Source organism: Muntiacus reevesi, chromosome 1 (genome assembly GCF_963930625.1).
Source record: "Muntiacus reevesi chromosome 1, mMunRee1.1, whole genome shotgun sequence".
Lineage (NCBI taxonomy): Eukaryota > Metazoa > Chordata > Mammalia > Artiodactyla > Cervidae > Muntiacus > Muntiacus reevesi.
The window spans coordinates 64,987,794-65,014,201 of NC_089249.1; the positions used below are offsets into that span (position 1 = coordinate 64,987,794).

General features: G+C 35.8%; 1 protein-coding gene and 1 pseudogene across 6 annotated transcripts in view; one reads left to right on the plus strand and one right to left on the minus strand.

The window, feature by feature from the left end:
* The window catches only part of DCAF6 (DDB1 and CUL4 associated factor 6), a 182,356-nt gene that overhangs the window by 57,068 nt on the left and 98,880 nt on the right, over nt 1–26,408 (plus strand). For all 6 annotated transcript variants that reach the window (XM_065946324.1, XM_065946326.1, XM_065946325.1 and 3 more), the window contains exon 4: nt 11,325–11,510. In XM_065946324.1, coding sequence (XP_065802396.1) covers nt 11,325–11,510 — 186 coding nt within the window. The remainder of the gene's footprint in view (nt 1–11,324; nt 11,511–26,408) is intronic.
* LOC136160732 (ribulose-phosphate 3-epimerase-like) lies at nt 13,314–14,005 on the minus strand (annotated as a pseudogene).

A 26,408-nucleotide genomic window follows, 5' to 3' on the forward strand; every position in this document is an offset into this window, starting at 1 on the left:
TTTTAATATTAGCAATCTTACAGAATAAATGGTTCATTTTTAAAAAATTTTTCTGCATTTAAATAGTTTAGATAACTAAATAAATGCTGTGGTTCTGCAGCCTAAAGAGGTTCATATTGAGGCGCTCCTTCATTGAAGGAGAGAGCACTTTACTTAACTGTCTTGACAGCAGAGGGAAACTTGCTGTTTCCAAATCTTGGTTGTCTTAGCTCTGCAAATACTCAAAGAACTTTTTTCTTATAACAGAGAAGACTTCCTAGAATAATGTATATGCGGAATACTTTTGGATTATCACATTCAGAAATTGGACCTTCCCTGGTGAGTCAGATAGAGAATCTGCCTGCAATGCGGGAGACCCAGATTCAGTTCCTAGGGTAGGAAGATCCTCTGGAGAAGGGAATACCCACTCCAGTATTCCTGTCTGGAGAATTGACAGAGGAGCCTGGTGGGCTACAGTCTATGGGGTTGCAAAGAGTTGCACACAAGCGTAGTGACAGCATGCAGCACACATCAGAAGCTTAATGTTTATAGTATTTAAATCACTCATCTAGATACCAATGGAATAATTTTTTTGATTTTTTAAAAAATATAGAGCTTTCCTTTTTGAAGTAAAATTTGTGAAAATATACATTACATAAAATTCAGCATGTTAACCATTTTCTAGAATTCAGTGTACTAACATTAAGTTGATTCATGGTGTTGTGATATCATCACCATCACTGAGCCACAAAACTCTAGTCTTGCAAAGCTGACGCTGCTCGTTAAGCAGTAATGCTCCTTTCTTCCCTTCTCCAGCACGTGGCAACCATTATTCTATTTTCCATCTCCTTGAATTTGTCTAATCCAGGTACCTCATAAAGTGTTAGTATACAGTATTTTTCCTTATGACTGGCTCATTTTACTTAGAATAAGGTCCGGAAGTTTCATCCATGTGTCAGGATTTCTTTTCTTTTTAAAGCTGATATTGTATGTATATATCACGTTTTGTTTATGCTTTCATCTGCCAGTGCACACTTGGGTTATTTCCACCTTTTTGGCTATTGTGAATAATGCTGCTATGAGCTTAACAGTACAAATCTCTCTCCAGGCCCCTGCTTTCAATTATTTTCTGAATATACCTATTGGAATAATTTTTAAAAGATTTTGTTTTCCCTTTAAAGTGATTACTCTTTTCAATTTGAGAAATGACTAACAGATAATACTTTAATAGATTTTAAGTATAAAAAAACTTTATAGTTTTCTTATAGTGGTTTTAATAGATCTAAATTTGCTGTCATATAGGAATATTTATTGTTTTCAAGCACTGATAATTCATTACATAGGAAAGTAAAGTTTTTTAATCTTAAGTCAGATCATACCTGTTCTTACAGTTCTCTATTTTTAGATCCTGTGAGTTAATGGGAAACTTAATTTATGGCATATAAAATTTTTGAAACTTTTAAAAGATAGATTTAAGTGTTCCTTATTAATGGCATCATATCTTAATTATATATATCATAGATCTCAGATATTTATATAAAAGCTTTTACCCCTTAAAGTTACCAGCTAGATTCTTTGGACCAATTCTCCTACTGGCATTGGCAGGCAGACTCTTAACCACTGGACCACCAGGGAAGTCCCAGCCAATTCTCCTACTGAAATGAACTCAAAAATACTTGATTAAAAAGTTATACTAAAAGTAACAAAAAGCTATCTCGATAGTAAAGAATTATCAGTCTAAAATAGAAGGGAAGTCTTCCCTAGTGGCTCAGTGGTAAAGCATCCACCTGCCAGTGCAGGAGACACGGGTTCAATCCGTGATCTGGGAGGATTCCATGTGCTGTGGAGCAACTAAGCCTGTGAGCCACAGCTCTTGAGCCTGGGAGTGGCAACCCTGAGCTCATGCATGCTCGAGCCTGTGCTCCACAACAAGAGAAGCCACCACAATGAGAAGCCTGTGCATTGCAACTAGACAGTAGCCCTTGCCCTCCACAGCTGGAGAAAAGCCCACCCAGCAACGAAGACCCAGCATAGCCAAAAGTAAATAAATAAATAAAATTATACAAAATGGAGGGGAAAAAGGTGAATCCAGAGAAGTGAGCGTGATAACTTTTGCCCTGAAGATACTTGTCAGCCTTGTATCTACACTTCAGTTTCGGCGGCCTTGAAGGCCAAGGTGACTAGAAACAGAGCTCAGGGTCCCGATCATGTGTGGACTCCTGTAGAGACTTTATGCAGTATTTTGGGACTCTGTCTGTACCATGAGGACTCCCGAAAGTTCTTCTCGTGGTATAGATGGAACAGAAGGAAGTTAGTCCTCTGGCAGCCTTGGAGCATACTCTGTTAAAGAAACCCTGAATATATGCAAAAGTTTGATTTGGCTTCATCCAGCTACCTTTAGTTCTTAGAGCATAAAATGTTATTTGTTTCTTCTATGCTTTGCTTCTACTTTTCTCAGTTAGTGGTGTGTTCTTCTTTCCCATGCACCTCCTACCTACTTGGCAAGTTTAATTTCATCCTTTGAGCCTCAGTTCTTATCTGTTCAGTTCAGTTGCTCAGTCGTGTCCAACTCTTTGAGACCCCATGCACTGCAGCATGCCAGCCTTCCCTGTCCATCACCAACTCCCAGAGCCTGCTCAAACTCATGTCCACTGAGTCGGTGATGCCATCCAGCCATCTCATCCTCTGTCATCCCCTTCTCCTCCTGCCCGCAGTCTTTCCCAGCATCAGGGTCTTTTCCAGTGAGTCAGTTCTTCTCATCAGGTGGCCAAAGTATTGGATCTTCAGCTTCATCTGAAATAATGTAATAATTTCTAATTTCCTCTAGGTGAATGTAGGCATTCCTTCCCCATGTTCTTGTATTTTATGGATAACTCAATTACTATGTGGAGATGGCAATGGCAACCCACTCCGGTACTCTTGCCTGGAAAATCCCATGGATGGAGGAGCTTGGTAGTCTGCAGTCCATGGGGTCGCTAACAGTCAGACAAAACTGAGTGACTTCACTTTCGCTTTTCCTTTCATGCATTGGAGAAGGAAATGGCAACCTACTCCAGTGTTCTTGCCTGGAGAATCCCAGGGACGGGGGAGCCTGGTGGGCTGGTGTCTGTGGGGTCACACAGAATCAGACATGACTGAAGTGACTCAGCAGCAGCAGCAACAGCAGCAGCAATGACTATGTTTGTGTTTGCATGTTGCTCACTATTAGATTCTAACTTATTTGGGACAACGACAATTTCTTTTTAGTTTCCTCAACACTTAATAAATTATCTGTTATACAGTAGGTGCTCAATAAGTGTGAGTAAAAGAAGGCAAGAAATTTCTGTCAGGAAATTAGACAGGAGTAGGGGTGAATTTGGGGAGGGGTGATTTTTACTAAGAGATTGAAGAGCTAATATCTTCTAACTGGATACTCCTGAACCAAGCTTGAAGTTTTAGAAGTGTTGTGTATAACTTGATGCACAAAGAAAGCAATACCTGCTTGTCCAGCTAGATGAGTGACAGTAACCTGAGGATCAGCAAAGTGATAGACATTGTAGCTAGTTCACTTTCACATTTGTTGCTAATCGTATTTTACAATATGTTATATTCATTTTATATTGTTACTCTGCCAACTTACATCTCTGTTGGCCATTAGTTTTAGATGTTTTCTGAAAAAGGATTATACTCTGTTAATCCAAGGAAAGCATACGTAGGAAAATACTTCCAGTTTTTAAAATTTATAACTGTTTGCACCTGCTCATCTATTTTTTCTTAAATTGCTTAAGAAATTTCTTAAGAAATTTTCTTAAATTTCTTAAGTTTTTTCTTAAAATTAAGAAAAATAATAATTTTTCTTATTGCGGTTTACCTCCAGTAGCATGCCTCTCTATTGATTACATTGACCCATTTCCACAATTAAAAACAAATTCCAACCTTTGGTAAAATTTTTAACTGTATACACATAAATACAATTAGTCCAACAATTATCTATTAATTAGGGAAGTTCAGTTCAGACCCTAAGTCATGTCCGACTCTTTGCAATGCCATGGACTACAGCATACTAGGCTGTACACTGAGTTGATGCCATCCAACCATCTCATCCTCTGTCACCCCTGCTCCTTCTGCCTTCAGTCTTCTCCAGCATCAGGGTCTTTTCCAGTGAGTAGTATGTTTGCATCAGGTGGCCAAAGTACTGGAGTTTCAGTTTCAGCATCAGTCCTTCTAATGAACACTCAGACCCATTTCCTTTAGGATAGACTGGTTGGATCTCCTTGCAGTCCACGGGATCCTCAAGAGTCTTCTCCAACACCACAGTTGAAAAGCATCAGTTCTTCAGTGCTCAGCTTTCTTTATTGTTCAACTCTCATATCCATACATGACTACTGGAAAAACCATAGCCTTGACTAGACGAACTTTGGTGGCAAAGTAATGTGTCTGCTTTTTGACATGCTGTCTAGTTTGGTCATAACATTTCTTCCAAGGAGTAAGCACCTTTTAATTTCATGGCTGCAGTCACCATCTGCAGTGATTTTGGAGCCCCCCAAAATAAAGTCTGCTACTGTTTCCACTATTTCTCCATCTATTTGCCATGAAGTGATGGGACCAGATGCCATGATCTTTGTTTTCTGAATGTTGAGCTTTAAGCCAACTTTTTCACTCTCCTTTTTTACTTCCATCAAGAGGCTCTTTAGTTCTTCTTCACCTTCTGCCATAAGGGTGGTGTCATCTGCATATCTGAGGTTATTGATATTTCTCCCGGCAATGTTGATTCCAGCGTGTGCTTCATCCAGCCCAGCGTTCCTCGTGATGTACTTTGCATGTAAGTTAAATAAGTAAGGTGGCAATATACAGCCTTGGACATACTCTGTTTCCTATTTGGAACCAGTTTGTTGTTCCATGTCCAGTTCTAAATGTTGTGTCCTGACCTGCCTATAGGTTTCTCAAGAGGCAGGTCAGATGGTCTGGTATTCTCATCTCTTTCAGAACTTTACACAATTTATTGTGATCCACACATTCATAGCCTTTGGCATAGTCACTAAAGCAGAAATAGATGTTTTTCTGGAACTCTCTTGCTTTTTCGATGATCCAGCGGATGTTGGCAATTTGATCTGTGGTTCCTCTGCCTTTTCTAAAACCAACTTGAACATCTGGAAGTTCAAGTTTCATGTACTGTTGAAACCTGGCTTGGAAGATTTTTAGCATTACTTTACTACCGTGTGAGATCAGTGCCATTGTGTGGTAGTTTAAATATTTTTTGGGATTGGAATGAAAACTGACCTTTTCCAGTCCTATGGCTGCTGCTGAGTTTTCCAAGTTTGCTGGCATATTGAGTGCAACTGAGCAGTAGTTTGAGCATTATTTGGCATTGCCTTTGTTAGTATTGCCACTTTCTTATATAGTGGATTAAGGAAAGAGAAATGTTAGTTTTTGACTTGATCAACTAGGTGGTCAAGGTGTGGTGGATAGTGATCAACTGGGTGTGGGTGGATAGTGATGTTATTAAGGTGTGGAATACTAGAGAGGAAATAAATTTGGAGTGGGATATCTGAAATGAAGAGATGTTTTTCAGAGAGAACAGATTTGTTCAGTGGAAAGGACTTCAGTTTTTACTAATTGTTACTCTGATTAATAAATTCTTTCCATTTTTGAGTGATATGTGATAGGCCAACACACATTAGTATATTGAATGAGATTCCTGCTTTTGTTTTTGAAGCTATGCATAAACCTGTTGAATGGAGATAAATCAAATTGTTAATAATGTCTGCTGAAGGTGACTAAAGTCAAAGACCTATCGGATTAAAACTGTGAAAGACCTAGCATACATTGTGTGTAATTATATGTACTTAACTACTTGATAAACCATGCTGAAATATATGTGAGTTGATAAATTATGCTGAAATATATGATGACATTAAAGTCTGTAATTCTGTCTTGTTTAAAAGCTTTACATTAATTATTCTCTGTTATTTCTTGTACTTTACTTGAGCAGGTCTCAGTGTTTTACACTTGGAGAGAGGAATGAAAAAGTTTAACATGTTTTACAGACAATTTTTATTGTCCATTGGCTTTGATTAATGTAGGTGCAAAGACTCTTCTCTTTTTTTTTTTTCTGACCCTAATTAAATGTGTGTTAATGGCCAGAGAAGCCTGGAGTTCTGCAGAGAGTGGGACAGAACTGAATGACTGATCAGCAACAGATAAGACTTACAGTGGAGTACTGTACCGTACTCAGCAATCCTTGTTTGTGACACAGGACTTAGGTGAAGTGACTTGTAATACTTAAGTATCTAAATTTAAGTATTTGCTTCACTTAAGTTGTCAGGGTAGTTAGCTGCTAATATTTATCTATGTTCTGGTTTAGTGTCGTACTGTCAGTTAATGAATTTGTCAATTAGTCTTATATTGTACATACTTACTTGAAACCAAACCAAAAATAAAATTGATGTATCTTTTCCTAATTTTTTTTTAAATTTGAAAACTGATTGATAAGTTAAAAACGTAATACAGTCAACATCCAGAAATAGACTTTTGAAAAAAGTATTTCAGAATAATTTGGAGGTGTCATGCATTTCATGAATACTCTGACATTTGTCTACTAAGAACAAGAACATTATCCTATATAACTGTAATGCAGTTACCATGGTCAGGATGTGTAATATTGAATATAGAGTTGATCCTCTTTACTTAACAGATTCTATGTTTGCAAATTTACGAACTCATTAAATTTATTTTTACCCTTCCATGTCAATAACTTTCAATGCTTTTCTGGTCAATGATGGCCATTCACATGTACAGAGTGGCAAAAAAATTTGAATTGCATAACTCATACATCAGTATACATGTTCTCAGATGAGATCAAACAAGGTGCTGCTTGATGCTTCTTGTTTCACATTGAATACTGAAAGCATACTGCATCCTTTTTGTGATATATTGAACATCACTCATTTTGCATTTTTGTGCTTTTTGTTGGTGACTTCAATGGTTAAAAGGGTCCCCAGTTATCTTGCTGAGTACCGTCTAGTCTTCCTAGGTATAAGAAACCTGGAATATACTTTATAGAGAAAATATGTTAGATGAGCTTCATTTGTTACTGTTTGTTGTCCAGTCGCTCAGTCGTGTCCAACTCTGTGACCCCATGGACTGCAGCCTGCCAGGCTCACCTGTTCTTCATTATCTCCCGTAATTCTCAGATTCATGTGCATTGAGTCAGTGACACTGTCTCATCCTCTGCCTCCCCCTTTTCTTTTTGCCTTCAGTCTTTCTCAGCATCAGGGTCTTTTCTAATAACTCATTTCTTCACATCAAGTGGCTAAAGTATTGTAGCTTCACCTTCGGCATCAGTCCTTCCAATGAATATTTAGATGTGAATTATACTACTCTTTGCCCTAAGTTCATTGTTAATGAATCAACATTACGTATTAAATAAAGTGTCTTTAAACAAACACATACAACAGAGTTGCTTGTTGATTTGTTGATGAAAAGTTTGCGACAGAGCCTCACAGAAACCTAACCCTGTATGTCCGTAGGAGCAGTTGCTAATGGATACAGCACGTGCTAAGGCAGTGTTAGGACTTCCTTGGTGGCTCAGTGGTAGAGAGTCCACATGCCAGTTCAGGATATGTTCGATAACTGGGTAGGAAAGATCCCTTGGAGAAGGAAGTGGCAGCCCACTCAGGATTTTGCCTGGGAAATCCCTTGGACAGAGGAGCCCAATGGGCTATAGTCCATGGAGTCACAAAAGAGTCAGACACAACTTATTGATTAAAAACAGTGTAATCTTAGTGGTGACTTTATAGAACACAACTACCAGTAGTAATGAGAATTGCCTGTATGCTATATATATAATATATATGATTTTGTACTGTCAACTAAAAAAATGCACATCCTCAATGTTGAGAATTGTGTTTTATTCAGTGGACATACTGAGGACTTAAGCCAGGGAGACAGCCTCTCAGATAGCTCTGAAGGGCTGTTCTGAAGAGGTAAAGGGGAGCCAGGATAAGTATAAAAGTTTCTGCAAAAGAAAAAAACAACTCCCAAAACTCCAGGTAATCAGAACATCAAAAGATTAATGCTAATTTAAAAAAACCCAAACATCTCAGGTTAATAAATTTAGGAAGATAAATTTTTTCTTTTCTTGGAGAAGATAATGGAATCTGGGCTTAATGAAATTGTTCCTTTGTCCTGTCCCTTAACTTTGTAAGGTTCTTTTTTTCGCCATCCTGAATCCCCTCAGGGTACACCATTGGGGGTGTCTGCAGAGACTGATGACTTGATGACTGGCAGCCTATTTATCACTGTTCTAAGTTCCCCTCAGGGTTAACCATTTCGGGTGACTGCAGTGACTGTTGAATGTAACATCCTCTCTTTAGTGTTATGCAGGCATATCCTTGTATATGCCTGCCATATCTATAGTATGCATAGTATCTGTAGTATATTATATAGCTTCCTTTATATCTCAATTGGGAAAGAATCTGCCTGCAGTGCAGGAGACCCAGGCTTGATTCCTGCATTGGGAAGATCCCCTGGAGAAGGAAATGGCAACCCACTCCAGTATTCTTGCCTGGACAATCCCATGGACAGAGGAGCCTGGCAGGCTATAGTCCATGGGGTCACAAGAGTTGGACATGACTTACTGACTAAACCAGCATATTATATATACATTACCATGTATCTATAGTATATTACATATATCCACATCTAGTACATGTACATATATACAATATATATGTATACATTCAAATTTTCCCATTTGTTTCAGTAATGTTCTTTAGCACTGCCTTGCATCTCTTAATCTAGCCCCCAGTGCAGCATCACGCATTTCATTTAGTTGTCATATTTTCTTTGTCTGCTGTAGAATAGTTCATGCAACTTCTTGGTCTTTCATGACATTGATATGTTGTTTTATTGTTATATTGACTATCAAGTCACTTCCTAGAATGTCCCTCCATTTGGATTTGTCCGATTGTTTCTTCATGAATTGATTAAAAGTAAACATTTTTGCTAAGAATTCTCTATGGATGATGTTGTGGTACGTGATATTAATTTGTTCCCTGACTGGTGATGTTAAATTTGATCTTTCCATTGTGAGGGTGTATTTACCCTTTGTGATTTTATCTAAGGAGTAGTGTGTTGAGATTGTGTAAATACTCTTTTTCATAGCTATCTTTCATAAAGTGGTTTCAATATTCACTGATTCTTGCCTTAATCAGTTGTTATAATGTCATTACAAATAGTGTTTTTTAATTCTATCATTTCTTCCACATTTACTAATTGACATTATTTGGTAAATATGAGCATTTCCTCAAATTGCTCCAGTTTGTTCAGTAAAACATTTTTTGTTGTTGTTCTTTTATTTATTTAAAAAAATTTTATTGGAGTATAGTTGATTTACAGTAGTATGTTAGTTTTGTTCAGTAAGACATTTAAAGTGAACTAAAGAAACTTTGTGTTTCTGTTCTGACATACTCTCCCTTTTTTTCAAGCATATTTTAAAATACAAAACCACAACAGATACTTCCATTGCGCTAAATCTCCATTGTATGTACATTGTCGGGATGTACTGGAATTTATTCAGCCAGTCTCCTGTGTTTTGTTTGCTATCGTGAATGACTCAGTAAATAACTGCTTTTTTTTTTTTATGTATATTGTTGAATGTATATACCTTCAGAGTAAATTCTTAGAAATAGACTTGTCTGATCAAAGAGTTAATGCATATGTAGTTTTGTGAGGGATTGCTAAATTCCTTTCTATTGGGCTCGCACCATTTAGCATCCCACCAGAATTGTTTAAAGAGCTTGGTGTCCCCCTCCCCACCACACTCACTTATACAGTATGCTGTCAAGCTTTTGAATTTTTGCTAATCTAAAAAGTTGAAATTGGTGATCTCAATGTAGTTTCAATTTGCATTTCCTATATGAACTTGATGCTTTTTCAAAATTTTAAGGCCCATTTGTTTATCTTTGGACTTTATTCAGATCTTTTGCCCTTTTTTTTTCCTTTCAATTTTTAAGCACTGTAGGGGGATTTGGTCTTTTATCTGCTATGTATGTTACAAATATTGCAATGTTTATTTTAAACCATACTTCTGTCACAGGAATTCTGATCTTTTAAATTATTAAGGATTTAGGTGTAGGAATTTCTTTATTCTTTACAGAAGTGGGAACTTCTGTACCATTTTATTGCTTTACTTTTATGATTCTTTGAGATTCAGTTTGTTTTTATTTTTTCATCCTGAAAGGGAATGACTTAATAATCATTTAGGAAACAATTTCAAAAGTCAATCAAGATAGTCTTTTCATATTTACTATGAGTTTATGAATGAGTCACATATACCAAATAGGTAGAAATATACATATTTAATTTGCAAGGCACTGTTGTAAAGCCCGTTTGTGTGCCTGATGCACAATGAGGCCAGACAAACCAAAATTTTAGAATTTGGAACAGAGCAAGGTTTATTGCAAGGATCATGCAAGAAGAACAGGTAGGCACCTGCTTAAGAGACCCAAACTCCCCATGGTTTTCAGGGAAGAAATTTTTACAAGCAGAATTTGGGGGGAGGGCTGCCAGGTGTGTAACCCCCACTGATTGGCTGGTGGTGAGGTAACATTGTTCTAGGAATCTCCAGCCTCCTTCTGGCTAGGGGCCTTAAGTTCTTGTAGAACTCAGAGAAGTATATCAAACGGTTACTGCAAAGAACCAGAACCCATTCTACATTTGCTGTCTTCTAATTAGTAACTGAATCTGCCTTTTGGAACTCAGGGAAGGTCTAGGAGGCTGAAAGCCGTTTTCCTACAAACAAGAGATGGAAGACACTGACTTTTATGCCTGGGATGGCCTCACAGGTTCCTGCTTGGTCTCAGTCCCATTTTCTTTGATTCTCCTCAGTCATGAGAGAAACAGATATTGGAGTAGACAGGAAATAAAATTTGGATAGAGAAGTTAATCATAAACTCTGCAGAGGAACTTAGTTTTAGGGGGACTTTGTTTCAGCGCTATTCCTGTTGATATACTTAATCTTCTTTACATCTCAGAGGGAAATAAAATATGTGAGATTCTGATTTTTTTTCTTCTAATTATAATATTGGGTTAGCCAAAAGGTTCATTTGGGATTTTCCATGTTACACAAAAACTTGAACAAACTTTTTAGCCAACCCAATAGCTTGGAATCAAATGATAATTTTTCATTTGAGCTGAGAGTGTTAATGAGAATTTATTCCTGGCTAAGATTATATTAAGTTTGAATTTGAATGCTTCTTTTTAGGAAATAATAAATTGCTAAAAATTACTCTTAGTAATTTAGTAATTAGTAATAAATTTACTCTTTAGTAATAAATTACTAAAAACTCCTCTCTGTGTTTTAGGTTTTGACAACAATTCGTTCAGGGCACCGAGCAAATATATTTAGTGCAAAGTTCTTACCATGCACAAATGATAAGCAGATTGTATCCTGCTCTGGAGATGGAGTAATATTTTATACCAATGTTGAGCAAGATGCAGAAACTAACAGACAGTGCCAATTTACATGCCATTATGGAACTACCTATGAGGTACAGTATTACTTTGATTTATCTATATGAGATATATATATAAGTGTATGTGTTTTGTGTAAGTGTGTATGTATGTGTAGATAGATGTGTGTATGTACATACTCATGCATAAATAAGTAAAGTTATTATTGACAAAAAGTCTAGATTTCAGTTTTTGAGAAACTGTACCTTGATAGGCTTGTGAATGAAGTTAAGGAATAAGATGTGAATAATAGTAATGGGGTTTGTAATTCCTTGAGCAACTATAAGAAAACAGATATCACACTTTAAAGATGCTTCTTTATTGTGCTATAGGGCTCTATACTAGGCTTTAATCTCATTACCACTTTCTCACTGTTTTATATGACGTCATTGCTGGCTTGGTTTTCAAAATGTCAGAAGAGATGCTAGTACACTTAAACAAAGGAATCTGATTCCTAAAGGTTATTAATAAGCTCAAGCCCTGAGCTGAATTAAAATGAGGTGAAATGAAGCTGAGACTCAGTTATATTGCTTTGGTTCAGAAAAACTGCTTACTCTTCAGAAAGCTCTTTTGTAATCTTGTCATTTCATTTTCTTTGTATCAAATGATTCATTGTTTTCTCATATGGTGCTGACATGGTATATTTTTTTCATTACTTGAATTTCAGTTCTTCTGTACCCTCATGTTATGATACATCCTTACAAAAATAGTATTCTGTAGCTGGATTTTTTTTTAATCTATTTCTCACAAATCTGGCTTTTAACTGGAGATTTCAGTCAATTTGTGTTTATTGTGAGTGCTGATATATTTGGATTATTTATATATCTTATTATAAGTTTTTTATTTGAAAATATTTTCTGTTATTGGTTTCCCCATCCTCTTTTTGACATCCTTCTGAATTTCTTGAAAGTTTGCCTTTGGCCCATTTTGTTTCTGCTATCGCAAGGAAGATAGACATTCGTATTTTACAAGAGTAGTTGACAAAGTCTAAAGTCAATAAGTACCTTTGCCTTTCTCCTGAGTGTATACCTTAGCTCATTATAATCTTTCCATCCCTTGTCTAATTTTATATGCTTATATTGTTCACAGTGTAGGTATAGTCTATCTTCTGAATCAAAAATATTATAATTGTTTTATTAGTATTTACTGTTATTATTAGATTTACCTACATTTTTGCTTGTACTTTTGCCTTTTCTGTTACAGGTTTTCTGTGTGGGGTCATTTGGTACCTAAAGCACATTTTTTTTTTTATTATTATACAGTTTTTTTTTAATGTATCAAATATAAGGTGCAAAGTGAAAAACAAATGTTTTTGAAGCTAGGAGAGTAAGTATGCTATTCCTAGGCAGATACAAACTTAATTATCACACACATACAAACTTAATTATCACACACGTACACAAATCAAAAATGACATGAAACAGGAAAAACTGAAGAACTTCTTTTGCTTTCAGAAAACAGTGAAGAAACCGAAGACAGTTCTTTTTAGAAATTTAGAAAAAAAATTTTTTTCATAGTAGCTAACATGCCTTCTTTACGCATTAAGACACTTTTTTCTGCTTGTAACCTTAATGCATCCATATATTTACTCTTTATGAAAATCAAGTCTCCCAGTAAAAATGATATTTTACCACACTAATCTTTCAATTCCATCACTAAAAATGTAGTTATACACTACAATTTTCAGCCTCTTGGAACACTCTGCATGATGGATTTTAGTCATTGGAATGACTGATTTCCCAGAAAAGCAGCATTGCCTCAACTGTGGTATGATTTGGTAGTCAGTATTCTCGTTTTCTAGTAAAGATCTCATAAGCAGGAGCACTGGGCTCCTTGTGAATTCATCGATCAAGAAAACATTTCTGAGCAGCTTCTGAGCAAACATTTTCTAACAGGTTGATCACAGATCTGGAGTCTTCACTCTTCATAACGGCACTGCCAGACACAGCTGTGTTAGCCTCTGCCTCTGCACATTTATGGATGGTGTCTGGACCTACTCCACCATCAACCTCAGTGTCCAAAGATGGGAACTGGGTCCTCAACCAGTGAACCTTTGGCATCATATCTTTCATGAGTTTCTGCCCTACAAGCCCATGTTTCACTGTCATAACCAAGGCCATATCTATCTGATTGATTAGCCCATGGTGTCAAATACTCAACTGTAGTTCCTGGTTTGATAGCAAGGCCAGCCTTCATTCCATTCTCTTGAATGTCTTTGGTCAAAGCTCCTGGGTTGTCAGTAGCCTCTAGATGAAAGGTATGTTGATTGGCTCCTGCTACAGCCATCGGTTTTTACCCACTGTTCTGGCCTGGACACCATCATGCGCATGTCAAAGGAAGGGTCCGGGCCTAGCTGCTTTTGGAGGCTTTCTACCACGGGGTGACCAAAGGTGATGTTGGAAACAAAATGCCCGTCTGTTACATCCAGGTGCAGATAATAAGCCTCAGAGTTCAACACCTGAAGGTACTCGGCCCCTAAACTGGCCAGGTCACTGTTGTGGATGCACGGGCCAATTTTGCAGCCAGATGCCATTGTGCTAGTGCTCCAGAGCTAAAGTACATTCTTTACCAGTTCCTTTAAGTCAGAGTTTGCAGATATAAAACCATTTTAGTCCTATTTTCCTTTTATATCATTCACTTCTTCCCTTTTCATCCTTTTCTAGAAAATACCTTTTTTATGTCAGTTCTTCAGAGGTAGTCTTACTAGATACAGGCTTCTAGTTTGACAGGTACTCTATTTCAGGTGATATTCCACTGTATTCTGACTTTACTTTTGAAGTTGAGCAGTCAAATCAACAGTTTAATTGTGATACCTTTGTATTTAAGTTATCTCTTCCTTGACTGAATTTAATTCTGTTTTTCTTTGTGTTTTTTTTTTTTTTTTTTCCTTCATTGATGTCACAACAGTGTATCGAGGTATGGATTTCCTTTTGATATTTCTTGGAATTTATATGTTTTCTTAGTCTGAAAAATTGGAATCTTGAAAAATGAGGGAAATTTATAAATAATAAGTTTTTAGTTCTTTACCATTCTCTGAATTTTTTTTATTCTGGAATTCTGCTTAGATATATGTTAAGACCTTCTTATTCCATCTAGCATTAAACTTTTTTCCCCCATTGAAGTACAAAACATAAAGGAAAAGTACGAAACACTGAGTATATCTCAGTAAATTATCACAAAGTGAATTTGTTCATGTAACAGCCACAAAGATCAAGAAATATAAGGCATTAAGGACTTCCTGAAGCTGCTTTATCCTGATTTCCATCATCTTATTTTTCTAACCACTTTAGTTTTTTTGTTTTTGAACATTATATGCAGTGAGTCATATTAAATGGTCTTTTGTTTATTTTTAAATTTGATATCATTTGCTGAACAGAATCTTACCTTACATTTGTGGAACTCATCCATGTTGGGTACCACTATAGTGTGTTTATTTTCACTGCTTTTTAGTGTTTGATTGTGTGAATAAACCACAGCTGATGGATCTGTTCTGCTGATGAAAATTTTAAATTTGATTTCTATTTTGAAGAACATACTTTACATGACTTTCAGTATATTTATGTTTAGAAGTAAACTTTTTCTGTCATAGGATATGTATTTGTTTATTTTAGAGATAGTGCCAAGTGCTTTTCCAAAGTGTAACAGCGTACGTTCCCACCAAGAGCGTATAAGAAGAATTCCTTTTGCTCCTCATCTTTGCCAACAGTAAATATGGTTAATCTCTAATTTTAAACAGGCTTATTTAAATGCCTTTTACTGTTGTTACTGCTGAGGTTACTGCATAGATTATTGGTTATTTAGATATACTGTTTTGTTAAGTGCCTATTCAGAATTCTTTCCTAATCTTTCTATTGGGTTCTCCATTTTATTTCATTATTACTGTTGATTTATTGGAATTTCTTTCACCTTCAGCATGTGAAACTATCTCTTCCAACTCTGTGGTTGTATTTTCACTCTCCTGATTGTATCTTTTCATGAACAAAAGTTCTCTGTGTTGTCTAATATATTGGTCTTTTTACAAAAAAAAAATTGTACCTGCTTTCTGTATCCTGCTCAAAAAAATCTTTTCCTTTCTGAATGTTATGGAGATGTTCTTCTGTTTTAGATTCTCTTTTAGAAAGATTATTGTTTTGTCTTTTGTGTTTAGATTTTGATTTGCTCTTGTTCAGTTGCTAAGTCCTGTCTGACTCTTTGTGACCCCATGGACAGCAGTACACCAGGCTTGTCTGTCCTTCATTATCTTCCAGAGTTTTCTCAAAATCACTATTTCCTAAATTTTCTCAAATGGATCCCTGTCCATTGATTCGGTGATGCTATATAACCATCTCATCATTTGCCACCCCCTTCTCGTCTTGCCTTGAATCTTTCCCAGCATCAGGATGTTTTGCAGTGAGTCTGCTCTTCAGGTGGCCAAAGTATTGTAGCTTCAGCTCCAGCATCATTTCTTCCAGTGAATATTCAGGACTGATTTCCTTTAGGACTGACTGGTTTGATCTCCTTGCATCCCAAGGGACTCTCAGAAGTCTTCTGCAGCACCACCATAAAGTACTCAGCATTCAATTCTTTGGTGCTCAACCTTCTTTAGGATCCAACTCTCACATCCATACATGACTCCTGGAAAAACCATATTTTTGATTATATATACCTTTGTCGGCAAACTGATCTTTGCTTTTTAATACACTGCCTAGGTTTGTCATAGCTTTCCTTCCAAGGAGCAGTCATCTTTTTTAATTTCATGGCTACAATTACTGTCCACAGTGATTTTGGAGCCCAGGAAATTGAAATCTGTTAATGTTTCTACTTTTTGCCCTTCTATTTGCCATGAAGTGATGGGACTAGATACCATAATCTTATTTAGCTTTTTGAATGTAGAGTTTAAGCCAGCTTTTTTCACTCTGCTCATTCACCATCATCAAGAAGCTCTTTACTTCCTCTTCACTTTCTGATGTTAAGAGTGGCATCATCTTTGTATCTGAGGTTATTGATGTTTCTCCCGGCAATCTTGATTCCAGCTGGTGATTCATCCAGCTCAGCGTTTCGCATGATATACTCTTTAAATGAGTTAAGGTTGACAGTATAGAGCCTTGTCATACCCCTTTCCCAACTTTGAACCATTCAGTTGTTTCATGTAAGGCTCTAACTTTCTGCTTCTTGACCACATACAGGTTTCTCAGGAGACAGATAAAGTGGTCTAGTATTCCCATTATTTTAAGAATTTTCAAGTTTGTTGTGATTCACACAGTGAGAGGCTTTAACATAATCATTGAAACAGAAATAGATGTTTTTCTGGAATTTCCTGCTTTCTCTATGATCCAATGAATGTTGGCAATTTGATCTTTGGTTCCTCTGCCTTTCCTAAATCCTGCTTTTACATGTGAAAGTTCTTGGTTCATGTACTGCTGAAGCCTAGCTTGAAGGATCTTGAGTATAACCTTACTAGCGTGTGAAATGAGTGGTATGGTAGTTGTATGGTAGTAACATTGTATAGTAGTTTAAACATTCTTTGGCATTGCCTTTCTTTGGGATTGGAATGAAGACTGACCTTTTCCAGTCCTCTGAGTTTTCCAAATTTGCTGACATACTGAGTTCAGCACTTGAACAGTATCATCTTTTAGGATTTGAAGTAGCTCAGCTGGAATTCCATCTCCTCCACTGGCTTTGTTCATTCTGTTATTATGATGAAATTACGTTTAATAACTTGTGTATGTTTAACCATCCTTGCCTTCCAAAAGTAAATTCCACTTGACCATGATGAATAATCTTGTTAGTATGTTACTATGTTGGAGTTTTTTTAATTAGCATTTTGCTGAGAATTTTTATTTCAGTTCAGTTCAGTCTCTCAGTGGTGTCCGACTCTTCACGACCCCATGAACCGCAGCACACCAGGCCTCCCTGTCCATCACCAATTCCCGGAGTTTATCCAAACTCATGTCCATTGAGTTGGTGATGCCATCCAACCATTTCATCCTCTGTCGTCCCCTTCTCTACCTGTCTTCATTCTTTCCCAATATCAGGGTCTTTTCCAGTGAGTCAGTTCTTCACATCAGGTGGCAAAAGTATTGGAGTTTAACATCAGTCCTTCCAATGAACACCCAGGACTGATTTTCTTGAGGGTGGACTGGTTTTATCTCCTTGCAGTCCAAGGGACTCTCAAGAGTCTTCTCCAACACCACAGTTCAAAAACAACAGTTCTTCTGTGCTCAGCTTTCTTAATAGTCCAACTCTCATATCCATACATGACCACTGGAAAAAACCCTGGCTTTGCCTAGATGACCTTTGTTGGCAAAGTAACGTTTCTGCTTTTTAATATGCTGGCTAGGTTGGTCATAACTTCTCTTCCAAGGAGCAAGTGTCTTAATTTCATGGATTAATGAATTCATACATGGCTGGATGAAGCACAAGCTGGAATCAAGTTTGCCGGGAGAAATATCAGTAACCTCAGATATGCAGATGACACCACCCTTATGATAAGGCAGAAATCAAAGAACTGAAGAGCCTCTTGTCGACAGTGAAGGAGGAGAGTTAAAAAGTTGGCTTGAAGCTCAACATTCAGAAAACTAAGGTCATGGCATCTAGTCCCATCACTTCATGGCAGATAGATGGGGAAGCAATGAAAACAGTGACAGATTTTATTTTGGGGGGCTCCAAAATCACTGCAGATGGTGACTACAGCCATGAAATTAAAAGGTGCTTGCTCCTTGGAAGAAAAATTTTTAAATATACATGTTTTCAAGCCATCTGGTCTGAGCTTCCCTTTCTTCAGGTGTTTTGTTTACTGATTCAGTCTCCTTACTGTAGTGTTGGTTTGTTTGGTTTGTCCCTTTGTTTATCTATCTTTTAGTCTTGGTAAGCTGTATGTTTCTAAAAATTTCTTAATTTCTTCTGTCATTCCATTTGTGGTGTTCATAGTCTCAGGATCCTTTTTATTTCTGTGGTATAAGTTGTAATGTTTCCTCTTTTATTTCAGACTTTTGTTGAATTATGTTACTTTTTTCTTGTTAGTCTCAGTGAGGGTTTGTTGATTTTGATGCTCTTTAAAAAAACTTAATTACTTTTTTTTTGTTCTCTGTATCATTTATTTCTGCTCTAATCTTTATTATTTCCTTCCTCTATTAACTTTGGCTTTAATTTGTTATTTTTCAGTTCTTTGAAGTGTAAAGTTAGGTGGTTGATTTGAAATCTTTTTTAATGTAGATATTTATTACTATAAACTTCCCCCTTAGTACTGTACCGTTTACATTTAAAGTAGTTACTGATAGGAAAATAGTCACTCCTGCCATTTAAAAATTTTTTTCTGTATGTCCTACAAATATTTGTTCACTCTTTTTCTCTCTTGTCTGCTTTCTCTTATGTTTTATTGTTGTTATTGCTCTTTCTTTTGTAGCGGCATGCTTTAACTCCTTTTTGGGGGCATATTTTATAGATTTTTTTCATTGTGTTCATTATGAGGACTACATGAAACTTAGTTACAAAATCTGTCTTGCACTGAGAACAGTTTAACTTAAAACACATACAAAAATTCTGTTCCTTTACATCCTTATCCCGCTTTGTTACCAGTGTCACAAACACCATAAAAGCATAATAACTTTTAATGCTTCTATTTTTTAAATTCTATACCTAAATTAAAAGTGATTTTGCACCACCAGTACAGTATTACAGATTTCTGTATTTGTATATTTACTTTTGTGACAATCTTTTTATTATCATATGCTGTGTATTGCTGTCTAGTGTCTTTAATTTCCACTTGAAAGACTTTGTTTAGCAGTTCTTGTAAGACAGGTCTTGTGATAACCTTCTGTACTTTTTATCTGAGAAGGTCTTTATTTCCCTTTCAGTTGTAGTGGATAATTTTGGGGGATATAGTATTCTTGGTTTGCAGGTTTTTTCTTTTAGCACTTGGAATATATTATCCTACTCCCTTCTGACAGGTAATGTTTCTGTTGAGAAAACCCACTGATCTAGTGGGAGCTCCTTTATATGTAATGGTTCATGTTACTTTTGCAGCTTTCAAGATTAACTTACTTTTGACAAGTAGTTTATAGTGGGTCTTGATTTGGGCCTCTTTGGGTCCATCCTAGTTGAAGTTCCTGAGTTTCTTGAATCTGGATGTTCTTTTTTTCCCTCAGATTTGAGAAGTTTTTGGCCATTATTTTTTCAGATAAGCTTTCCATCCCCTCCGCCTTTTTCCTTCTGGAAATTCCATAGTGGAAATATTGGTCATCTTAGTGTTATCCTCTAAGTTCCCTTAGGATTTTTTCAATTTTCTTCATTCTTCTTTTGTTCTTGACTTCGTAATTTCAAATGGCAGTTTTTGAATTTGCTGTTTCTTTTTTCTGCCTGATTGAGCCTGTTGTTGATCCTCCTCTAGTGAATTTAGTTACATTCTTCAACTCTGTAATTTCTGTTTCTCTCATTTTTCCAGTTTCTTTCTCCCTGGTAATATTCTCATTTTGTTCATGCATTGTTTTCCTGATTTTGTTTAGTTATCTATTTGTATTCCCTTGTAGCATATTGGGGCTTCCCATGTGCCACTAGTAGTAAAGAACCCACCTGCAAATTCAGGAGATATGAGAGACCTGGGTTCAATCCCTGGGTCAGGAACATCCCCTGAAGAAGACATGGCAACCCACTCCAGTATTTTTGCCTGGAGAATCCCATGAACAGAGGAGCCTGGCTGGCTACAGTCCATGGGATTGCAGAATCAGAAATGCCTGAAGCGACCTAGTGCACACACTCACATGCACATAGCGTATTGAATCTGTTTATTACCATTACTTGCAGTTCTTTTTTAGGTAATTCATATATCTGCATTTTATTAGAGTCAGTTTCTGGAGATTTACTTTATTCTTTTGTTTGAGTCATGTTTTCCCATTTCTTCATGTGCTTCTTTGGTGAATTGTCTGTTCAGTCTTTTGCCCATTTTTTAAAAAAACATTTTTATTTCTTTATTTGGCTGCTCTGGGTCTTGTGGAATGCAGGATCTTTTAAGTTGCAGTGGCAGCTAAGAGGCGTGTGACCTCTTGGTTGCAGCATGTAGAATCTAGTTCCCCGATCAGGGATTGAACCAGGCCCACTGTGTTATTAGGGCAGTGTCTTAGACACCGGACCATCAGGGAAGCCCTTGCCCATTGTTTTAATTCTTATTATTGAATTTTGAGGGGTTTTAAAAGTTTGTTCTGTATATTTTTCAGGCATTTGACTTATAATTTTTTTCCTCAGAGTCAGTGGCTAGTCTTTTCATTTTGTTTACACTGTCTTTCAAAAAGAAATTTTTTAATTTTAAAGAAGTCCGTTTTATCAAGTTTATTATTTGGAGGAGGGGGAGCCAATGTCATGAGTAAAAAATCTTTATTTCACCAAATGTCACAAAAATTTTCTCCTAAAAGTTCTGTAGTTTTATGTTTTCCATTTAGATTGATAATCCATTTTGTGTTAGTTTTTTACTGAAGTCTGAGATACTGCTTTAAGTCCATTATTTTGCATGTGGCTATCCAGTTTTCCAACATTGCTTCTCGGCTCTGAACTTTTTTTGCATCATTATCATAGGTCATTTGACCATATCTATTTTTGTCTCTTTCTGGGCAGTATCTTTTTCTCTTCCAGTGATTAATCACTATGCATGTACCACCCTGTTTTTATTGCTGTAACTTAATATTAACTCTTAAAACCAGGTAGTATAAGTCCTTTCTTCTTTTTTGAAATTGTTTGAGGTATTTTAGATTCTGTGTTTCCACATGACTCTGGTAATGGCCAGTGCTCACTGCAGCTCTCCTGTGGTTTATCTGAGTCTGTGTGTCGGCTTGGGGAGCACCGACAGCGCTGCTCACCCAGTCTGTGGTCGCGGCATGTCTCCCTTACGCGGGCTCTATGCCACTGGCAGTGCTTTGTGACTTACGTTTGTGTGTCTTAGGACTTACTCTTAAATGTTTCATATTTGTCATATTATTGTAGATGGTACTATTTTTAAAATGTTAATTTCTGATGGTTTTGTTGCTAGTGTTTTCATGTTCAATCTTGTATTCCCCTGTTTTGCTGTATTCACTTACTAGTTTCAATAACTTTTTAGGAAAAAAATCACATAGAAATTTTCTGCTTAGATGATTATGTCATCTGTGAATATAGAGACACTTTTACTTTTTTTTTCCCATCTGGACTTCTTTTATTTCTTTTTGTTGTTATTAGAATTTTCAGTTCAATATTGAATAAAAATAGTAAGACTAAACATTCTTCCTGATCTTTGATGTTTCACTATTAAGTATAACAGCAAGTATATTTTAGTAATACTTTTTTATCCAGTTAATTCCTTTCTATTTATATATTAAACTTACCAGGAATGGATGTTGGGTTTTGTCAAATGTTTTTCTCTTCATTATTTGAAAAAAAATTATATATTTTTTCTTTTAGTTTCTTAACACAGTGAGCTACATTTATTTTTCAAATGTTAATACCAATTTAGCATTCCAGTGATGAACCTCACATAGTCATATTTTATATATTACCCATTTTCTGTGTTGTTGTGTTTATTTTGTTAAGGTTTATTTTTTTTTTTTGCAGATGTGTTCCTAAGCACTATCTATTGTTGTCAGCATAATGCTGATTCGTTGGGGTAACTTGTAATGTTTGTCCGTTTCATTTTTTGTATAGAAGTATTTGTTTCTATACCTTTGGGAACATTTACCAATAAAGCCATGTGATCCTGGAGTTTTCTTTGTAAGATGTTTATAACTACATATTTAATTCTTAAAGTGAATATTTGGTTATTCAGGCTGTATCTTTATGCTTTAATAGGTTCAGTATGTTACCCATTTTAAGGAACCTGTCTTTCGCCTATGTTACTGAGTTTGTGGGTGTTAGTTGTTCACAGTACTCACTATGCTTTTTTTTTTTAATATTTTTGTTTATTTGCTGTGCTGTGCTTATTCTCTCAGTTGTGCCTGACTCTTTGCGAGCTCATGAACTGTAGCCTGCTGGGCTCTTCGGTCCATAGGGATTCTCCAGGCAAGAATATGAGCGCTCTCCTCCAGGGGAATCTTCCCAATCCAGGAAATGAACCCAGATCTCCTGCTTTGCAGGCAGATTCTGAACCAGCTGAGCTACCAGGGAAGCACAGTCTTAATAATTGTAGTGTGTGCGACCTAGCTCACTACTAAGGATTGGACCTGGGCTCCCTGTGTTGGGAGTAGGGAGTGTTAGCCATTAGACACCAGGAAAAGTCCTCTTATCCTTTTAACATCTGTAGAATCTATAGTGATACCACCTCTAACATTTGTGATATTGATAGTTTGTATTGCCTTTTTATTTTTCTTATCAGCCTGATAGATTCAGTTGCTTTTAATGATCATCTCTAAGAACCAACTTTGGTTTCCATGATTTTCTCTACTTTCCTGTTTTCTTTTTCTGTTTTTGATATCTACTTTTTCCTTCTCTTTTTACTGTGGTGGGTTTCAATGTTCTCTTTGTTCTAGTTTCTTCAAGTAGAGGCTGAAGTGACTGATTTGAGACCTTTATCCTTTCCAATAGAGGCAACAAGTAAAACAAAATTTCCACTGAGTAGTTCTTTGTTGTTTTTTAGTTGCTGGGTAGTTTCTTTGTTGTTTTTTAGTTGCTCAGTAGTATCTGACTCCTCCACGGACCCCATGAACTGTAGCCCACCAGGCTCCTCTGTCTATGGCATTTTCCAGGCAAGGTTACTGCAGTGGGTTGCCATTCCCTCCTCCAGGGGATCTTCCCCACCCAGGGATCCATCAAACCTGCGTCTCCTGCATTGCAGGCAGTTTCTTTATTGCTGAGCCACTGGGGAAATCTGAGTATTTCCTTAGGTTTTCCTAATTTTGATATACTGAACTTTCATTTCTCTTGTATTAAATGTATTTTCTAATTTCCATTGTGATTTCTTTCTTGATTCATTGTTTATTGAGAAGTATGTCATTTAGTTTCCAAATACTTGGAAATATTTGAACATTTGAGTTATTTTTCCCCTTTGGGTTATTGCAGTTGAAGGTGTTTTAATCATTTGCTTAACTGTCTTTGTATGGACTGATTTCTGATGTTTAATTTATAGTTAAATATGTACTTTATATGATGTGAATCTTTTAAATTTTTAAAAATCTATTTAATTTTTTGAATCTTTTTAACTTTAATCAGTCTGATTTTACATCCCAGAATATAGTCTATCGGTAAATTTATCTTATGCATTTAAAAAGTGTTATTTTTTTTGTTTGTGGAATGTTCCATAAGTATCAATTATATCAATAAGTGGCTGATAACCACGTTCAGTTCTTCTATGTAGTTATTGATTTTCTGATAACTTGTTCTATCAGTTATTGAAAGGTGAATGTTGAAATCTAATATTTTCGTATTGTTGATTTCTCCTCAGTCCTCAATTTTTGCTTCATATATTTTGAAGATCTATTTTTAAGTACCTAAACATTCAGGATTTTAATGTTTCTGTTCATGGATTGACTCATTTATAATTGTAAAATGACTCTCTTTATTCCCATTATACTCTTTGCCTTGAAATTTGCTGTTTATATAGCAAATCTGGGACTTTCCGGTGGCTTGGATGGTAAAAAATCTGCCTGCAATGCAGGAGACTTGGGCTTGACCCCAGGATCGGGAAGATCCCATGGTGAAGGGATTGGCTACCCACTCTAGTATTGTTGCCGGGAGAATTCCGTGGACAAAGGAGCCTGGCGGGCTATACTCCATCGTATCACAGAGTTGGACACGACTGAGTGACAAACACACATATGACACACGCAGCAGATCTAGCTTTCTCATCTTTGCAGTTATTGCGATATTTCTTTCCTCTATCCTTTTACTTCTAGTCTACCTATCTGTGGTTTTATATTTCATTCTTATAATCAAGTTATAGTTTTTTTTTTAATCCAGTCTAGCAATATCTGCTTTTTAATTGGGCTGTTTAATCATTTACAGTTCATATAATTGATATAGAAGTTGCTGAATTTAAATTTTGTGTCTTGGGTTTTGTTTTTTCTCTTTTTCTGTTCCGTCAATTTTCCTGTCTTCTTCTAGAAGAACTGAGTATTTTTGTGATTCTACTTTATCTCCTTTATTGATATATTAGCTGTGACTCTTTGTTGTTGTTTTAGTGTATGCTTTAGGAATTACACATCATAAACTTTATCACAGTGTACCATCAAGTAATATTGTACCACTTCAAATATGGTATAAGAATCTTACAACACTCTGCTTCCATTTTTCCTTCCCTAGAAATTCATTTTTTAAAAATCTTTTATTCTTACATATTTTATGAACTCTTTAATATGTTGTTAATGTTCTTCCTTTAATAGTTAATTATCTTTAAAATTATTTTAAAACAAAAAATATGTTATATTTACTTACATATTTATTATTTCCAATCTTTTATTCCTTTGCATAGATCCAGATTACTACTGGCATTATTTTCTTTTTACATGAAGAATTTTAAAAAATACAGTTATATTGTGCTGGTCTATTAATGCAAGGGTTTTACAGAAAATTATCCTGTAACAGGATAGTGTATAGTGTATATTTTAGGCTTTGGGAGCCATATAATCTATCACAACTACTCAAATATGTCATTGTATGAGGAAAACAGACTTGGGTAATATGTAAATGACTTGATATGGCTGAGTTGCATATAAACTCTTATGAAAATAGTGGTTGATAGGTAAGAGGTGTCCTTTGCTAACTTCTATGTTATTGAATAATCTTTCAGCTTTTTTATTTTTGAAAAAGTCTTTTATTTTTGTTTTAAAAAGATATTTCTGTGGATATAGAGTTCTAGTTTGACAGTTTTTTTCTTTTGCTGCTTTAAAGATGTTACTCCACTCGTTTCTGGCAAGAAATTTTCTTACTTTTACTCACTAGTTTTATGTAACTTGAAAATAATGTGTTTATTGTTTTTGCTTTAGTATTTTATTTTAAGAATAAATCAAAATTTCTCTTCCTATTGTCTTTCTGGTTATTTGGGTTCTTTCAAGTATTTGATATGAATCGTGCTGCCTTGAACATTATAGTACACATCTTTAGGTGACTTTATGCAGACATTTATTTGTAGTGGAATTGCTGGGTCATAGTTGTTCTGTATCCTCAGTGACATTTGATATTATCAAATCCCTTTCGTTTTGGTCATTCCAGTAATGCCTAGTGATATTTACTTAGGATTATAATTTGTATTTAATCCTAATAAATACAAATCCTAATAAATACCTAATTAATACAAATATAATTTTTTTTCCTTGAAGACTAGTTAATCCGAATACCTTTTTGTGTATACAAAGTTTTAAAACATGGGAACCTACTTTTCATTGTTTATGGGTGCATAAAAGTCTCTGTGGGATTGCTAAACACCCAATTTTGGTAGTTTCTATTTCTTGGGACAGAGAAGGGTGGGGGAATATGTTGGATAGGAGGGTACACAGAGCCTCAACTTATAGTCTTATTGCTAAACCAGAAATAGATACAGGAATTTCTAAAATGTTTCATTTCTTTAAAAAATTTAATTTTTTGTAAAATATGCATAATGTAACATTTGCCATTCCTACCATTTTTAACTGTACACTTCATGACAATTTAGTACTTTTATGTGGTTATAGAACCATTACCATCACTCAAAAATTTTTTGAGAGGTCAGTTTGAGTGCTTGATTTAGCACTACCGGCTTTTATAAAGATTGTCAGAGAAGAAAATTTTATACTTTGTTTCTAAAGCAAGTGTAAATTCATATCCAGAAAACATAAAAATTTGACTATTTAAAGTTTGAACAGGCTTCCAAGGGTAAGATTTTTCTTGTCATGTTGTAAGGCGTTTATAATTTTAAAGAATTTTGTATCTGGAGGTACATTGATTCCAAATGAAAGTAAATGAATCACATTAATTCAGCAGTTATGTTTTGCATATATCTATATGTATAGCTCTATTTTGCATTATAG